This window comes from Marmota monax, unplaced genomic scaffold (assembly GCF_021218885.2).
Source record: "Marmota monax isolate L192 unplaced genomic scaffold, Marmota_monax_Labrador192_F-V1.1 WCK01_AAM20220418_F8-fsc00011, whole genome shotgun sequence".
In the NCBI taxonomy this organism is placed as follows: Eukaryota; Metazoa; Chordata; class Mammalia; order Rodentia; family Sciuridae; genus Marmota; species Marmota monax.
Window position 1 is genome coordinate 25551988 of NW_026693082.1, and position 16075 is coordinate 25568062.

General features: G+C 31.6%; 1 protein-coding gene across 3 annotated transcripts in view; it reads right to left on the reverse strand.

The window, feature by feature from the left end:
* Positions 1 to 16075, reverse strand: part of Naa16 (N-alpha-acetyltransferase 16, NatA auxiliary subunit) — a 56892-nt gene that overhangs the window by 24554 nt on the left and 16263 nt on the right. For all 3 annotated transcript variants that reach the window (XR_006853842.2, XM_058582606.1, XM_046454188.1), the window contains 4 exons: positions 14243 to 14396; positions 12198 to 12317; positions 8829 to 8924; positions 4148 to 4254 (listed from right to left, as the gene is read on the reverse strand). Coding sequence is in view for 2 of the 3 variants with exons in the window: in XM_058582606.1 (XP_058438589.1) it covers positions 4148 to 4254; positions 8829 to 8924; positions 12198 to 12317; positions 14243 to 14396 (477 nt within the window). In the remaining variant the exon portion in view is untranslated. The remainder of the gene's footprint in view (positions 1 to 4147; positions 4255 to 8828; positions 8925 to 12197; positions 12318 to 14242; positions 14397 to 16075) is intronic.

Below are 16075 nucleotides of genomic sequence, written 5' to 3' on the forward strand. Positions count from 1 at the left end.
TAGAACAGTGATCACTAGAGGCTGGGATGGGTAGAGGGGAGGGGGACAGAGGGAAAGTAAATATCGTACTAAAATACAATTAGGAGGAATAAGTTATAATGCTGTACAGCAGAGTAAGGTAAAGCAAGGTGACTATAGTTCATGACCATTTATTATGTACTTTATAAAGAACTAGAGGAGTTCAAAGTTTTCCAACATAAAGAAATGATACATATTTAAGAAGTTGGAAATCAGGCTGGGGTTGTGGCTTACTGGTAGAACACCTGCCTTGCACATGTTAGGCACTAGGTTCAATCCTCAGCACCACATAAAACAATAAATAAACAAAATAAAGGTATTATGTCCATCTACAACTAAAAAAATAAACAAAAATAAAAGAAGCTGGAAATCTTAACTGCCCTAATTGGTCATTATACATTGTATGTTTATGTATACACACGTATATATACATATTAAATTTTCCACATTACGCCACATAAATATGTGATTTTTATATCAACAAAATGAACAAATGAGAGCTTCATTTTATCATGATTTCTTTCACTAAAATTTGAAGATTAAATAACTCATGATTTGGAAATTAAAGGAATTATTCTTAACTATTTCTGAAAGTGTCATCAAGATTTAGCATCACATACTAACTTGTTAGAGATGTACATTTTTGGACCACACCCAAGACTGACAGAATCAGAAACTTTGATTCGGTATAATCCATGTTTAATAAGCCCACTAGTTAATTCTGATCACAATAAAAAGCTTGAGAACCACTAATAAAAATGTTACAAAGATTTTTATTAGAAAACAAAATTAAAGGTAATATCTTTTGCTGGGCATGGTGGCCCACGCCTGTAATCCTAAAGGCTCTAGAGGCTGAAACATGAGAATGTCGAGTTCAAAGCTAGCCTCAGAAACTTGGTGAGGCCCTAAGCAACATATCAAGACCTTGTCTCAAAACTAACAATAAGAAAAAGGGCTGGGGATACAGCCCAGTGATTAAGCGCTACTGGGTTCAATCCCCAGTACCAAAAAAAAAAGTAATATCTTTTAACCTATCATAACCACACCACCAATCTCACTTAGAATAAATATAACTTAAAAAACTTTTTACAAGCACAGAAATGTAATACTCAAGTTGTTCAACTTTTGGAGGCAATTATTTTTTTCATGAATCTCTAGTGCCATCTCCTGGCAGTTTGTAAAAACTGCACTCAGAACAGGTTTTATATAGTATCTTCAGAGTAAAACATACTGTTAGTCAATTTTAATAATTAAAAAATACAACATTAAAAAATTTTTAGAAACAAAACATATATTGAAGTTACACATAATATTTAATAAAGAAATATAAACACTACTGAATAAAACATCAGTTTCAGAACCTCAAAGGATATAATTAACAAAAAAATCAAGATAATTGAAAGTTCACATAAATCTAAATAAAAAAACCTGAGTGCTGAACTTCTTGGTAATTAGGCATATTTCTCAAATCTCAAAGATTTATGTTATAGTCATTTCTAATCCAATAATTAAAATGTAGTTTTCCAATTAATTTCCCATGAACAGGAATATTACTAAAGAATAAGAATCCACTTCATTCAAGTATTCTTACCATTTATAACTCAATTAGGTAGTATATAATATGGAAAAAATTATTATGTAATGGCTATTCTCGAAAATAGCACTTTGCTTCCAGAAAGGTCAATTCACTTAAATTAGGTTATCTAAGACCACAATAAAACTTGAAGCCTCAAGGGCTAGGTCTGTAGCTCAGAGGCAGAGCACTTGCCTAGCACTTGTGAGGCACCCGGTTCGATCCTCAGCACCACATAAAGGCATATTCATCAACAACTACCAAAAAAAAAAAAAAAAAAAAAAACCCTTAATGACGCAAAACGGACAACTTAAATGATACCCCTGTTATGATCTGGATCTTAAAGTCCCCTGAAAGCTCATGTCTCAAAGGCTAAGGATGCTGCTGGGAGGTAGGGCATAGTTTAAGGAAGTTAGGTCAGTGGAGGTGTGTCCTTGAAGGTAATACTGGGTTCCCCATCCGTTTTTCTTTCTCTCTTTCCACACTGGTTGCCCTTGATATGAGTAGCTTTGCTCTACCATGCACTCCCCAGCATGATATTTAGCCTTGCCACAGGGCCAACCAAACATGGATGGAAACTTCTGAAATCATGAGCCAAACCAAATCTTTCTTTCTTTTGTTTTTCTTGGCTATTTTGTGAAAACAGAAAACTAACACGATTCCCCATTTACAAACTGAAAAACTTCCCAAATTTGACCACATTCCCTTAATTGAAATATTTTCTTCTAACAGATATATGTGATAGAGAACTAAAGAAGCTTTATCCTTATTAAAATCTCACCTGGAAAAATACTATAGCTATTAAAGATCATTTCCTAAATGATTGAGCAGCTTTTCTTTTTTCTTTTCCTTGATGGGTGTAGTAATGGGGATTGAACCCAGGGGTACTCTACCACTGAGCTACACCCTCTTCTTATTTTTTAATTTTGAGACACAATCTAAGTTGCCCAGGGTGGTTCAAACTTGTGATCATCCTGCCTCAGTCTCCCAAACTGCTAGGATATCACTGTGCCTAGCCAGCTTTCCTTTGTAAGCATTAAAAGACTTCTTTATTACCTTATAATGAGACAAAGTTCCACAAAATCACATCTGATACACAATTTTTTATACCATATATACAAATTACAAGTTTAAAGTATTACTGCAACATGAAGCCCACTGAAACCATCCTCTTTTTCTTCATCCAAATTAGAAAACTAAATACCAAATTGCTGGGTTTATTTCTGCTTAATGCTTAATTAGTAGTGATAATTTTTGGCTTTGAAAGGGCTAGTTACAAAGGTAATCTGTTTAAGAACAACAACAATAAAGTGACGGTAACTACTTTCAGAAATGAGGTGTGAGGACTGCAGGTGGTGACAGAGAAAGGGAATTACCATTTCTTGAACATTTCTGAATCAATCATTTAATATCATCCAATTAAAACACCCATCAACCCTTTATTATCTTTCCCAATTTTACAATTCAAGCAAGTAAGTGATGAAGTCAAGAGTTCAAAACCAGGTATGATTCTAAAGCAAGGCTCTCTGCACTACACCAGAATTTCTCTGAGAGTAATGCAATATGGTGGAATACAATATGATTATCATTATCTCACTAACTGCTATGTTATGCATACAGTTTGATGTGTCCCTCAAAACTTCATGTAAAAATTAATTATACTAATCACAGGCCTAGTTTTTGACATTTTATTATTCACAATTATTGCAAATTTACAAATTATGAGTCAAAGCTAAATGAACAGATAAAAGGCTTAAATAAAATATTTTCTTTATCCAACTTTAAAAAATTGTAACTACAGGGCAAGGGGTGTAGCTCAATGGTAGAGGTCTGGCTTAGCAGGCAAGAAGCCCTGAGTTCAATTCTCAGCATCACAAAAAAAAAAAAAAAAAAAAAACTCTAAGCACAGAAAAGACTATTTTAGACCTTAGTTAATAAAAAAAAAAAAAAAGCTTGAAAATAAAAAGTATAATTTGTCTTCTAATAATGTTTCCAATTCACAACCAAGATTAAAGTGCCTATTTTCTAATTTAAAAAGTGGAAAAGTACTTTACTCAAGAACTAACTAAAATTATACTTATTAAATGTAGCTTGTTTGTTGAAATTAGTCATTTGTACTCTTATTGATCAAATGGCATTTTACTGTCACACTTAATTCTATTATCCATGCTCTAACTTTAAAAGCACACATTACAAACTGAAAAATCTATAATCATAACTATAAAATAACAGACAATTAATCATGGAACAGTCAAACACAGACTTCTAGTAATAATGTCAAATTTTAAATCCTATTAGAAAAATATACCCATTAAAAAATAACCTTCGTAATAATCTTAGTTTTTACAAAGCTTTTACTTTCTCAGAATATCAGATTAACATTTCCTTTGATATTACTTATACAATGTATACATAGAATTTTCAATACATCTACTATTAGACTAAATGTGAATAACATTACTAGAATAGAGAGAATAACTAAAATATAGCATACTACATAGAAACCATCCTATAATTAGTGAAAACACATTATAAAAACTGAATACCAAATTTTACCTTTTCTGTATTACAGTATAAAGATTTCAAAGTAGTAAACAAGGGTGGGCAGCCTTTACTGAAGTTCGCCCTCAGGAACTTATCCATTAGTTCTCTAAATTTTTCACCTAAAAATAAAACATACTTTGTTATATTTGATTGATGTAATCAACTCTTTAAATGATTTTACAAATAAAAATAAAGCTTCCTCAGAAACAGTGTTCCCCTGGTTCAATTTTAAAGCCTAAAAAGTCAGCATTATTTGTGCTACATCAAAAGCCTAACATCAATACTTCAGTTGGCAACTATATTTTCCCTGGATCTAAGTTCAAAATAATCAAGGAATACTTCAAAGATGAGTAAACAAAAGGCTTACGCAGTTTCAAGTAGAGAATAAACACAACCTACTAATCATCCTAAATATAACCACAATGGCAACTGTATTTTCTGAGTAGCATATACTGTCTACTGTCTATAGCTCAAAAACCTGCAAATAATATCTAAAGCATTCTGCAGCAGATAACCAGAACAATAGTCAAGTAGAAGCCAAAATTCTTTCTAGACACTATAAAGTATTTACAAATGTTCTCCCAAATCATGACGGTGATTAGCGTAAATATTTATCCAATCCACAATCACATGTCAAGCACCTACCATATACCAAGCACTCTTTCAGGTACAAGTGATACAGCAAAGATTTTAAATTTTTTTAAGAAATAGAACTTATTCTAGCATGAGACTGACAATAAAAGAACGATAAATATATGTTTAGACTGAGCTCTGAGGCATTCAAACATAAAAATTAAAATAAATACCCTATTTGTAACATCAAGTAAATAATTGCCCTAATATTGATAAAACCTATCAAAAAATTTTGTTGTCACTTTTTGAAAATATTAAAAGAATTTTAATTATAAATACAAATATATACAAACATGACAGTAAAAAATCAATATAAAATGACATGGATTTACTCAATCATTTAAAAACCACATCATGAATGATCTATAATTAAAGACTACTGAAAAAAAATCTTCTAAGTTTCTTTATAAGTCACAACACTGTACAACAAAACTTTAACTTGCAGCAGTTATTCTGTTGTTATTTTGTTGAATTTGACTGAAGAAAACATGCATACCCAGTATAATTAGATGCCATAAAAATTTGAAAGAAAAATTTAATTCTATTATAAAGATTATTTTCAGATAACTTCTACTCTAGTTAGCTCATTCACAAAATACTAGTCTTTTAAAGACCACAAAATATCAAGAAAATACAAACCTTTGCCCTAAGCTAAATCTACATCATTACTTTCTTAAAAACCAAGAGTAGTTTCAGAGATCAAATCCTTCCAACACCTCCTCTGGTACAAAGACAAAGTTAATATTATGACAAATAGTACGAAATGCTATAGCTTAGAGAATGTTCTTCTCTCCTTATTTTGTGTATTATGAACAAATAATTTGTTCACTAAAATCTTCAGTTTCTTTTCTGCAAAATGTCTTTTTTTCTTTTTGTACAAAAAAAAAAAAAAAGCTTTCCCCTAAAACAAATTATCTCCTTTCTTCCTAGTTATTCTGTAATAATTCTTTAGTACCTCCATAGTTTTACTTTAGGGAGAACAGATCATTAACCATTACATGCCTGTATATCATTACAGTTCGCACAACAGTTTATCTGACTACACAGGTACTATGTTTAATTCTCTAGATTTGTAGCATAGACCCACATAAAAATTGATGCCCCCAAAACCATTGCCCAAATAGTTAGCACAGACAGCAAGATCAGGCTGTGTGATTCACTGGAAATTTATTCTAAACAATGGAGCAAAATTTAATGAATATTCTGTTTCAAACTCTAGATCATTACCTTCCCTCTCTCTACCCCTCAGTCACTGAAGAATAATAGAACAAGATGAATTAAACTAGCTATTTTGAAAAGTGGCTTTATCCCTATATTATTTTCACAGAATTTAATACTGGCAAGTATAGAAGAATTTCCCAGGATTTCTGCTATGTTTACTGTGGAAAGCCCTAATCAAAACTTTCACCTTAACCAGGCATGGTGGTATGCACTTATAGTTCCAGCTAGAGAAGCTGATATGAGATAATCACTAAACCTAGGAGATCGACTCCAGTCTAGGCAACAAAACTAGAGCCAATCTCAAAAAAACAAATAAACAAAAACAATTAATCTTGTGTTCTCAAGTTCCAAATGTTTTTGAAAAAAATCTTACTGCTTCTTGCTACCTTTGATAATGTCAAAATGCCTTTATTACTATACATAAAAATATTACTACTGTCATATGTAACTAATTAAAACAAATTTTTAAAAAACTGAAAAAAAAATTGTTAAATGGGCAAAAAAATTCACGAAATACCCAGTTTTGGCAGATATAATTATACATTTGTGTAATTATACCTACATCTATATATCTATTTATACATATATATGTAGATTTACCAGAGCTTTGTAAATATGTATATTTTCAGAACCTCATAGTGATATTCATGCTGAAAGTGATGCCATCATTTCTCTTAACTAAACCCTAAATCTTATAAAATATACTTCTAATATTTCAAAGAGAAACAGCACTTTATAATTAATAGTTGGTTCCAGGATCTTTGAATAAAAATATACTTCCTACAATGTACTGCCATTTACTGAGAGCTCTTAACAAACTTCTCTGAAGAGGAAATAAATCTTCACAGTGTAAATTTGAAGCCCCATGTTTCAAATAGGAAAAATAAAACAAAGAAGTCTTCCTTATAAACTTAGAGCTAAATAAAGGGTTGTTTTTTTTTTTTCTTAAGAGGCACATGAATGTATTTTAAAGTTCCTGACTAAAAGAATATTAAGAATAATAACAGGAGAAGCCAGATTCAAAAGGCCACATATGGTATGATTCCATTTACATGGAATGTCAAAAACAGAAAAATCCACAGGTACAGAAAGTACATTAGTTATTGCCAGAGAGTGAGGGGGGATGACTATAACTTTTAATGGGTAAGTGGCTTCTTTTGCTGTGATGAAAACTTCTGAAACCACATAGTGATGATGATTGTACCATCTTATGAATATACGAAAACAATAAGTTACACATTCTGAAAAGGTAAATTGTGTGGCATCTGAATCATATTTCAAAAAGTTATTTTTTAAAAAGGTAGAGGAAAGGGAAAAGAAGGACAAGATATAGAAATGTGAGCCTAAGCAACTTCCATGAAAAAATTAAGAAAATGCTTCTATCTGCATAGTATATTCCCATCTCAGAAATTCACATGAATGTACTTAAAAGTTCGGAGCAGTCCTACAGAAACCTGACTGCTGAGCTTGATTCAGAATTGCCCAAACTTAAGCTGAAGAATATCCCAGCACATTAGTAACCTCCCCAGGGCTACCAACATCCACTTAGACTCAATGTTCCTAGGAAAATCTGCTTTCAGTATTCTACAAAACCAAAATACAAAAAGGGGGACAATTTGAGTACTATTCATCATCTGTGAAAATGCACTAGTGGAAAATGATTTTTTTTAATAAGTCCTATTTCCTATCTAATTCAATATGTTTCTAAGAGGTATTTTAGATACTTTCCAATTGAGTAGACAAAAAAATTAATTTTCATGAATCTTTTGATAAAAATAAAATTATAACCCAATTAAACAAATGAATCTACTATAAATGATAATTCATTAGAAAATATACTCTACCTACTACCAGTACCCCAAAACAGTGATTTTTTTTAAAGTTGTATTATCTTTCTAGAGTTTGATTTATACCAAAAATCAAAAAGCCAAAAGTCTCCATAATTCATTAACTAAAGTGCTTACATAAAAACAAAGACTTTAACAAAAGCACAATCCATTAAATAAAATCATCAACAAAGATGAGCTAATATACCCTCTACCTCCCATACAGCCCAAAAGTAAATGCAAGCCCAACTACATGCAATATTTCTGTTCAAGATCATGAATATATACTATTGTGTGATAAAAGCAAGTCATAGACTACATATCTTAGTACTCCAACTCACATAAAATGAGAAATCAATTCACATAAAGTACAACATTCTTGTTTTTAAGGATATAAAATACATGGAACCCTATAAATAACATGATAATTTTCAAAGTCATGGTAACAAGCAAAATTCAGGAAAATGGTTAACTCTGAAAAGAGAAATCTTCAAAAGAACGGTAATATTCTCATAAACACTGGTGGGCACAAAGAGCTTACAATTCTTTCTTTGAATATATGCTTATTAGAAAACTTCAAAATTTTACCAGTTAAACCATAATATCACATAATCTGTCATCAATTCTAGAGAATATCATGGTGTTTTATTAAGTCACATAAGAAAAACAGTTTTGGGGGCTGGAGTTGTGGCTCAGCAGTAAAGCACACGCCTAGCATGTGCGAGGCGCTGGGTTCAAGCCTCAGCACCACATAAAAATAAATAAATAAAATAAAGGTTAAAAACAAACAGTTTTGTATAGATAACTTCAGATACTTAAAACATGTAGCTACACACTAAAGTATAGCATTCTTATTAACATATGCATAATAAAATTCATAACCGATTATTCCCACTCACGAGATTGGTACAGACATAAATTGTATATCAGAAAAAAGTTTTTTAAAAAATGAATGGTGTTTAGTAATTTTTGACAAATAATTATTAGTGTTACAAAAGATATCCTAATATTACCTGGGATGAGATTCAAAGGTAATCTTCTAGGTGATATTGCTCTGGGGTGTTGTTTACTAATTTCTTCATAAATCTGAAGCCTTTCTTCCCAAGTGCCTATAAGTAAATATGTATGAGATTTATTTCAACATAACTCTTACCTACAATAAAATACCTAACAAACTTTTAAAATAATGTTATAAAAGTATGTTATCAATATTACACCTGCTCTCAATTTTGTCAAGAATGATATTTAAAATTCTTTGGTGCTGAAACACTATAATCAGTAAATCACCATTTTAAACTCAATCTCTGGAGAAAACCAACACTTGTTTCATCACAACACATTAGCCTACATCTACTTCAAATCACATACATTCAAATCATACAAAGATAAGTTGTACTGTTCTTATATTCCTTAGCATCTAATCCATAAAAAGAAAGCTTTTAGGGCTAGGGATATGGCTCAAGCGGTAACGCGCTCGCCTGGCATGCGTGGGGCGCTGGGTTCGATCCTCAGCACCACATAAAAATAAAATAAATATGTTGTGTCCATCGAAAACTAAAATATAAATATTAAAAAAATTCCCTCTCTCTCTCTCTTTGAAAAAAAAAAGAAAGCTTTTATAACACATCCTTTAAAATATATCTTAGGCAAACACTCTAAACCTATGAAGACTAAATACATCTCCCTAAAAGTAACTGACTAGTTTGATTAGGCTTAAAAAAACAAAATTTTTAGGATCATAGTCATGAATGTTTATAGTTTAAAAGATGAGTAAATTTCCACGGTTGCTTTGACACTTAAAATCTTCAATGAAACTCCATTATAAAGAACCCATTATCCAGAAAAGTGGCAACTATTTCTCCCTGATATAAAACATACTTCTTAGAGAAACTGTATTCCTTTCAAAGAATCATCTAATTTTCTAGTACCACATAGAAGATCTATGTCAACTATGTATTATTGTGTAACAGCAATATCCAGAGTAAGACCTAAGTATCTCTCATTATCTTAAAACAATACCTTGCATAATTTACAAAGGGAGATTATTTTATACAAGCAATAAGACAACTTACAGAATCTTAAGAAAAAGCAAACAAACCTCTTTTAAACCTAAGATTTTAATCCAGACCACAGAAATGTAAGAATAAACCTTGTGCTAGCAAATAAGTATTTTCACAGTAAAGGCAGTGTTTAATATCAAGAAAAACATCTTGCTGGTCATGGTACCACATGCCTGTAATCCCAAAAGCTCAGGAGACTGAGGCAAGAGGATCTCAAGTTCAAAACCAGCCCCAGCGAAAGTAAGGTGCTAAGCAACTCAGTGAGACCCTGTCTCTAAATAAAATACAAAACAGGGATGGGGATGTGGCTCAGTGGTCCAGTGCCCATGAGTTCAAATTTTAAAAAAAGAAAAAGAAAAACACCTCACTTTGAGAGATAATATTTGACTTTGTGTAGACTCATTCCTTCCCTCAGTAATTTGCTTTGGAGCTCGATTATGGTTGAATTTTTAAAAGTAGAATAACTGAAAACTAATTTTTCACGTTCTATTAACAATTTGGAGATTTCACAAAATATGAAGGATCCTCACACTAAAACTCACAATAAAGGTTATTGGGTATTTCTTTAAAGTAGTTGTCATATTTATTCCTAATTTAGAGAATAATAAGCTGTATTTTAAAACAAATTTCTCCATTTTCCTGATAAAACAAGTCTTATAAACGTAGTTAAATTAAGACAATAACGCTAAGGATGTAGCTCAGTTGGTAGAGTGCTTGCCCAGCAGCTACACAAGACCCTGGGTTCAATTCCCAGCACCACCACAAAAAAAAAAAAAAAAGTTTGGCTAAGACATATTTGGGCTGGGGATGTGGCTCAAGTGGTAGTGTGCTCGCCTAGCATGCGTGAGGCACTGGGTTCAATTCTCAGCACCACATAAATGTGAAATAAAGATACTGTATCCACCTAAAAACTAAAGAAATAAATATTAAAAAAAAAAAAAGACAATGAGACCATTTCAATGCCCTATTTGAAGTCACAAGTTGGAGCTCCAGACCTTACCATGAGGAAAAAAGGTCCTAAGGAACTTAAAAAGATGAAGTAGTGCAATTAGTTTTGTAATCAATACATTTTATAGTAACCAAAGATCTTGATATAGAAACATGTGCATTTATTTTACTGCATTTAAATATTTTTTCATTAAATTACAGTGTCAGGAACTAGTAGTTAAAAGAAAAACCACAGGAATTTCATATTTCTAACCTTCAGACATAACTTTTACCTTGGTTTTTTTCCAGATTATGGATCTAATAATATTTCAATTCTAGCAACTTCTCTAAAAACAACTATTAAAGGAAATAAAGTTTCATAATTATTTCAGACATGTATTTATCTATAAGCAAATATAATTTTAGAAATAGGAATTGCTGGGGCTGAAGTTGTGGCTCAGCGGTACAGCGCTCTCCTAGCATGTGCGAGGCCCTGGGTTTGATCCTCAGCACCACATAAAAATAAATAAATAAAATAAAGGTATTGTGTCCTTGAAATTCAAATGGTCTCATTGTCTTAATTTAACTACATTTATAAGACTTGTTATATCAGGAATAGTGGAGAATAAAAATTCTTTAAAATATGGCTTATTATTCTCTAGATTAGGAATAAATGTGACAACTACTTTTTAAAAAAAATTACCCAATAACCTTTATTGGGCGGGCACGGTACTGGTGATTGAACCCAGGAAAGTTTTAATACTGCCCTACATTTCCAGCCTTTTTATGTTGATACAGGGGCTAAGCTGCTGAAGCTAACATCAAACTTGTGAACCTCCTGCTTCAGTCTCCAGAGTCACTGGGATTGCAGGCATGTACCACTGCACTCAGCTAGGAAAATACATTTCATACTCTCAGCAAGATTTCTTTGGCCCACTTCTCAAATTTAAAAGTGGAGGGTAACAAACCTCTAATGATTTTAAGTAATTATGACTTTTCCCAGAAAGAGAATGCCCATTTTCTTTTCCATCCATCTAGTTAGTATTAATTAGTAAGATTTTTTTAAAAGATATTTTTTAGTTATATATGGACCCAATATCTTTATTTTTTTTATGTGGTGCTGTGGATCAAGCCCAGTGCCTTGTATGTGCGAGGCAAGCACTCTGCTACTGAGCCACAACCCCAACCCTAATTAGTAAGATTTTAAAGGGAACCTAAAATTATCTATAAGCATTATCATTTAAGTGTAAATATTCGAGTTAGTTTTTACCTCCACATTTAACCTATAATTTTAACAAATGGAAAAACAATGCTGATGTTGAAATAATTTGTCCTTTACATCTTATACTTCAAACACTAGTTAAGAAATGGTAGAAGAGAAAAATCATTACATACTAGGTTGTAGAGCTTTTTCCAAACCTTCATAATAATACCAGTTTTCAGCATTCCGGTCGATCAAGTTTTTGAATACTTCACTAGCATCTTTTAATCTTCCCAATTTCAACAGAATTTCCCCTAAAATTAAAAGTCACATTCATTTTACTTAAACTTTAATGTTTAAACTTTTCTGATGCCATTTTCTAAGCATTCACTATTAGTGAATAGATGTTTATGAAAGATAGAACTCTACAAACCCATCCTTGAAGCATGTTACAGTTTATATTAACAACACACAGATGAATTCACAGCTTGCCTTCAAAAATAAACCTTCGTTTACACATTCTACCATACTAACATTAGCTTTTGACTCCTCCTACTCCCTAAACATACTTGTTGGATATTAAATTAGTTAAAAAAATCTTTGCATCACACACGTTTTTATATGTGCTTTAAATAAAGATCCTCTAACAGCAAAATTAGGTTGGCAAATAATTCTCATGAAATATGTCTACCTTCACAATGCAAGATTTAAATGTATCTTTCCTGCTCAGTTAATATATTAAACAATTCTCCATTCAATTCTTAGTTTCCTTTCTAGGTCACTAAAATTGGAAATGTTAACTTAGTAAAATTATAACACTACACACTTCATAGCAACAAACCACATAAGCCAAGTCCATATGCAAGTCACCTCTAAGATTCAAATCTTTTTACTAAGTCACAAAAATTGGATGTGGATTTGGGAAATGCAAAGCATACCTAATCCAAGATGAAAGAAAGATTCTTAAAAATGAATACACCTCAAATTCCTGTCCCCAACAGTTTCCATTCCCAATCAATTTCAAACAACACTGAAAAATAAAAATTAATAACATAACCTGCCTGTGTAAGTCATACAGAAAACTAGCTATATATTCCAGATTATCGTCTCCCAAATTATCCTAATATATGGATGAATGTGGTTATGCAACAATTTGCAGAAGTTTTAAAACTATAAATGATCTCACCATATCATATTTACTTTTTATACATTCCCTATTGATGTTATAGGAGAGAGAAAGAACAGCAACCTGTGAATGCTGAGATTTAATCATGACACAGCAAAAATATATCAGAAAAAAAATGTCTTTTTTTCTTTGCTCCCATCAACTGCAGATAATGGAATAAGAAAGAGATCATAATATTTAATTATTTATCCATGTTTTACCAAGAGTCTGAAAAATAGTACTATCAACAATAATGGTATTAGCATTAATCACAAAATAAATAATACTCATCACAAATATGCTAAAATATTAAAGAAAATAAAGTAGTTTAATTAATGCCATACTACGAAACACAGAAATAGAAAAAAAAAGTATGAGCTATTAGCCATTGTTTTTAGCAGGTTTTAGAGGTGCTACAACTTTATGAAACTTAGTTGGACATTCTATTTAATACAGTATTGCTGAAGAACAGATAACAAAGCTTCTGAAAACCTCTGTTAGACCATCTACTGATGAACGTTAAAACTATTTATAAGGATCATGCTTTCATAATCAGTCTATAATGAAAATAATACTTTAGTGATAATCCCAGTATCATTTATTTTCCTCAGTGTATTCTACTATATACGGATATACATATTTGATATGAAGGCAGTATAACATTCTGCTTAAGAAAATGAAATCTAGACCCAAATTCAACACTACCCACCTTACCAAGCACTGTGATTTGAGCACGTCATTTAAATCACATTTTTTCAATAGTTATATTGGCACTAATACTAATCACAATAAAACTAAATGATTCAAGGGCTATACATTAGCAAGTAGGAGCAGAGTTCAGTAGTTAAAAGGAGTCATGTTCATTAATCCCCTTATCTCTAAAATCTATCAACAATGACATCATATGGCTGATATGAGGATTAAATTATTTAATAATGACTTAATAATAAAATGTTTAGAATATTACCTAATACATAGGAAGTGTTATTTAAGTGTAGGACAGAATAAAATATACATTTTTTTATTCCTTTCTTTAATTGAGGCCATTAAGAAAAATTTAAAAATTTGACTCACCCTTAATTTCTTCCACTAAAAGTTTATCACATATTTGTTTCTCATATGTTTCTATATGTTCCAAAGATTCCTGAAATAGATCTGCCTCTCTCATCACTTGATTCTGATATAGTATCAGTTCACTATACTCATAGTCTACTTTGTTGGGAGGGACCTAAAAAAAAATGACCAAATTATCTTAATTTGTACAATTACATGAAGTAATTACAGATCTTTTATAAAATTGTTTCCTCAGAATCTTTTCTACAGATTTAAAAAGCACCCCATAGCAGTTACAAATAAAGAGTGATTAAGTGCATAGATAATTAATACAGTCTTCAAAACAAATAAAGGCATGTGATGTCTGTCTATGGTCAAGTGGTCAGCAAATCCTATACTCAGGTATTAAAAATGGCTCAAATCCTAAGGAATCTACCAAAAAAACTACTAGAACCAATGAAGGAGTTTAGTAGAGTCAATGAACAACCCAGTAAAACAATTTAATCCACAGTAGCATCAAAAAGAACAAAGTATTTAGAAATAAATATAAGAAACATAGTCTAAATACTAAAAACTATAAAATGTGTCAAGAAAAATTAAAGATCTAAAAAATGGAAACACATTCTATTCCATGCTCATGAATCAGAACACTCAATACTGTCAGGATGGCAACTCTCCCCCAAATTCATCTATAAATTTAATGCAATCTCTATCAAAATCTCAGCAAGCTTTTTCACAGATATTGACAAGTTGATCCTGAAATTCATAACAAAATGCAAAGCACATTTTAAACTGTGCCAAATAATCTCAGTAAAAAAGAAAAAAAGTCAAAAGGACAAGTGTTTCAAATATCAAACTTACTATAACTTACAGTAATAAAGACAGTGTGGCACTGGTATAAAGACAGACATACATATAAAGATCCAGAAATAAACTCTTTTATTCCAGTCCACTAATTTTCCCCAAGGCAATGTAATGGGGAACAGGTAATGTTTAAATAATGTTGGGCTGGATTTATAGCTCAGTGTTAGAGCAACTGCCTAGCATGTGTGAGACAGTGAGTTTGATCCTTAGCACCACATATAAATAAATAAATAAAATAAAGGTACTGTCCATCTATAACTAAAAATATTATTTTAATTTTTTTTATATTCTCTTAGTTGTCCATGGACCTGTATTTTATTTATTAAAATGTGGTGCTGAGAAAAGAAGCCAGTGCTTCACACATGCTAGGCAATCACTTTATCACTGAGCTATAACCTCAGCCCTAAAAATATTTTTTTAAAAAGGGCCAGGCACAGTGGTGAATGCCTGTAATCCCAGAAGCTTGGGAGGCTGAGGCAAGAGGATCTCGAATTCAAAGCCAAACTCAGCAAAAGTGAGGCACTAAGCAACTCAGTGAGACCCTGTCTCTGAATAAAATACAAAAAATAAGGTTGGGGATGTGGCTCAGTGCCAAGTATCCAAATTTAATCCCCGGTACCGAAAAAAGAAAAAAAAAATTTAAAGAAAGAAAGAATGTTGGGAGTATTAAATATCCATATACAGAAACTACCCCACACACCTAATTAACATGCACAAAAATTAACTCAAATGGATCAGAGGTGTGGTGGAGCACTTGCCTAGCATGTGTTCGATCCTCAACACCACATAAAAACAATAAAATACTGTGTCCATCTACAACTAAAATTAATTAATTAATTGATTAAAAATGGATCAGAGACCTAAATGTGAGTGCTACAAAGAATTTTAGAAGAACTGGAGAAAATCTTTCTGAACACATGTATAAAAGAAAACACTGGGCTTTATCAAAATTTAAGACTTTTCCTTTAAAAAACGCATTATTAAAATAAT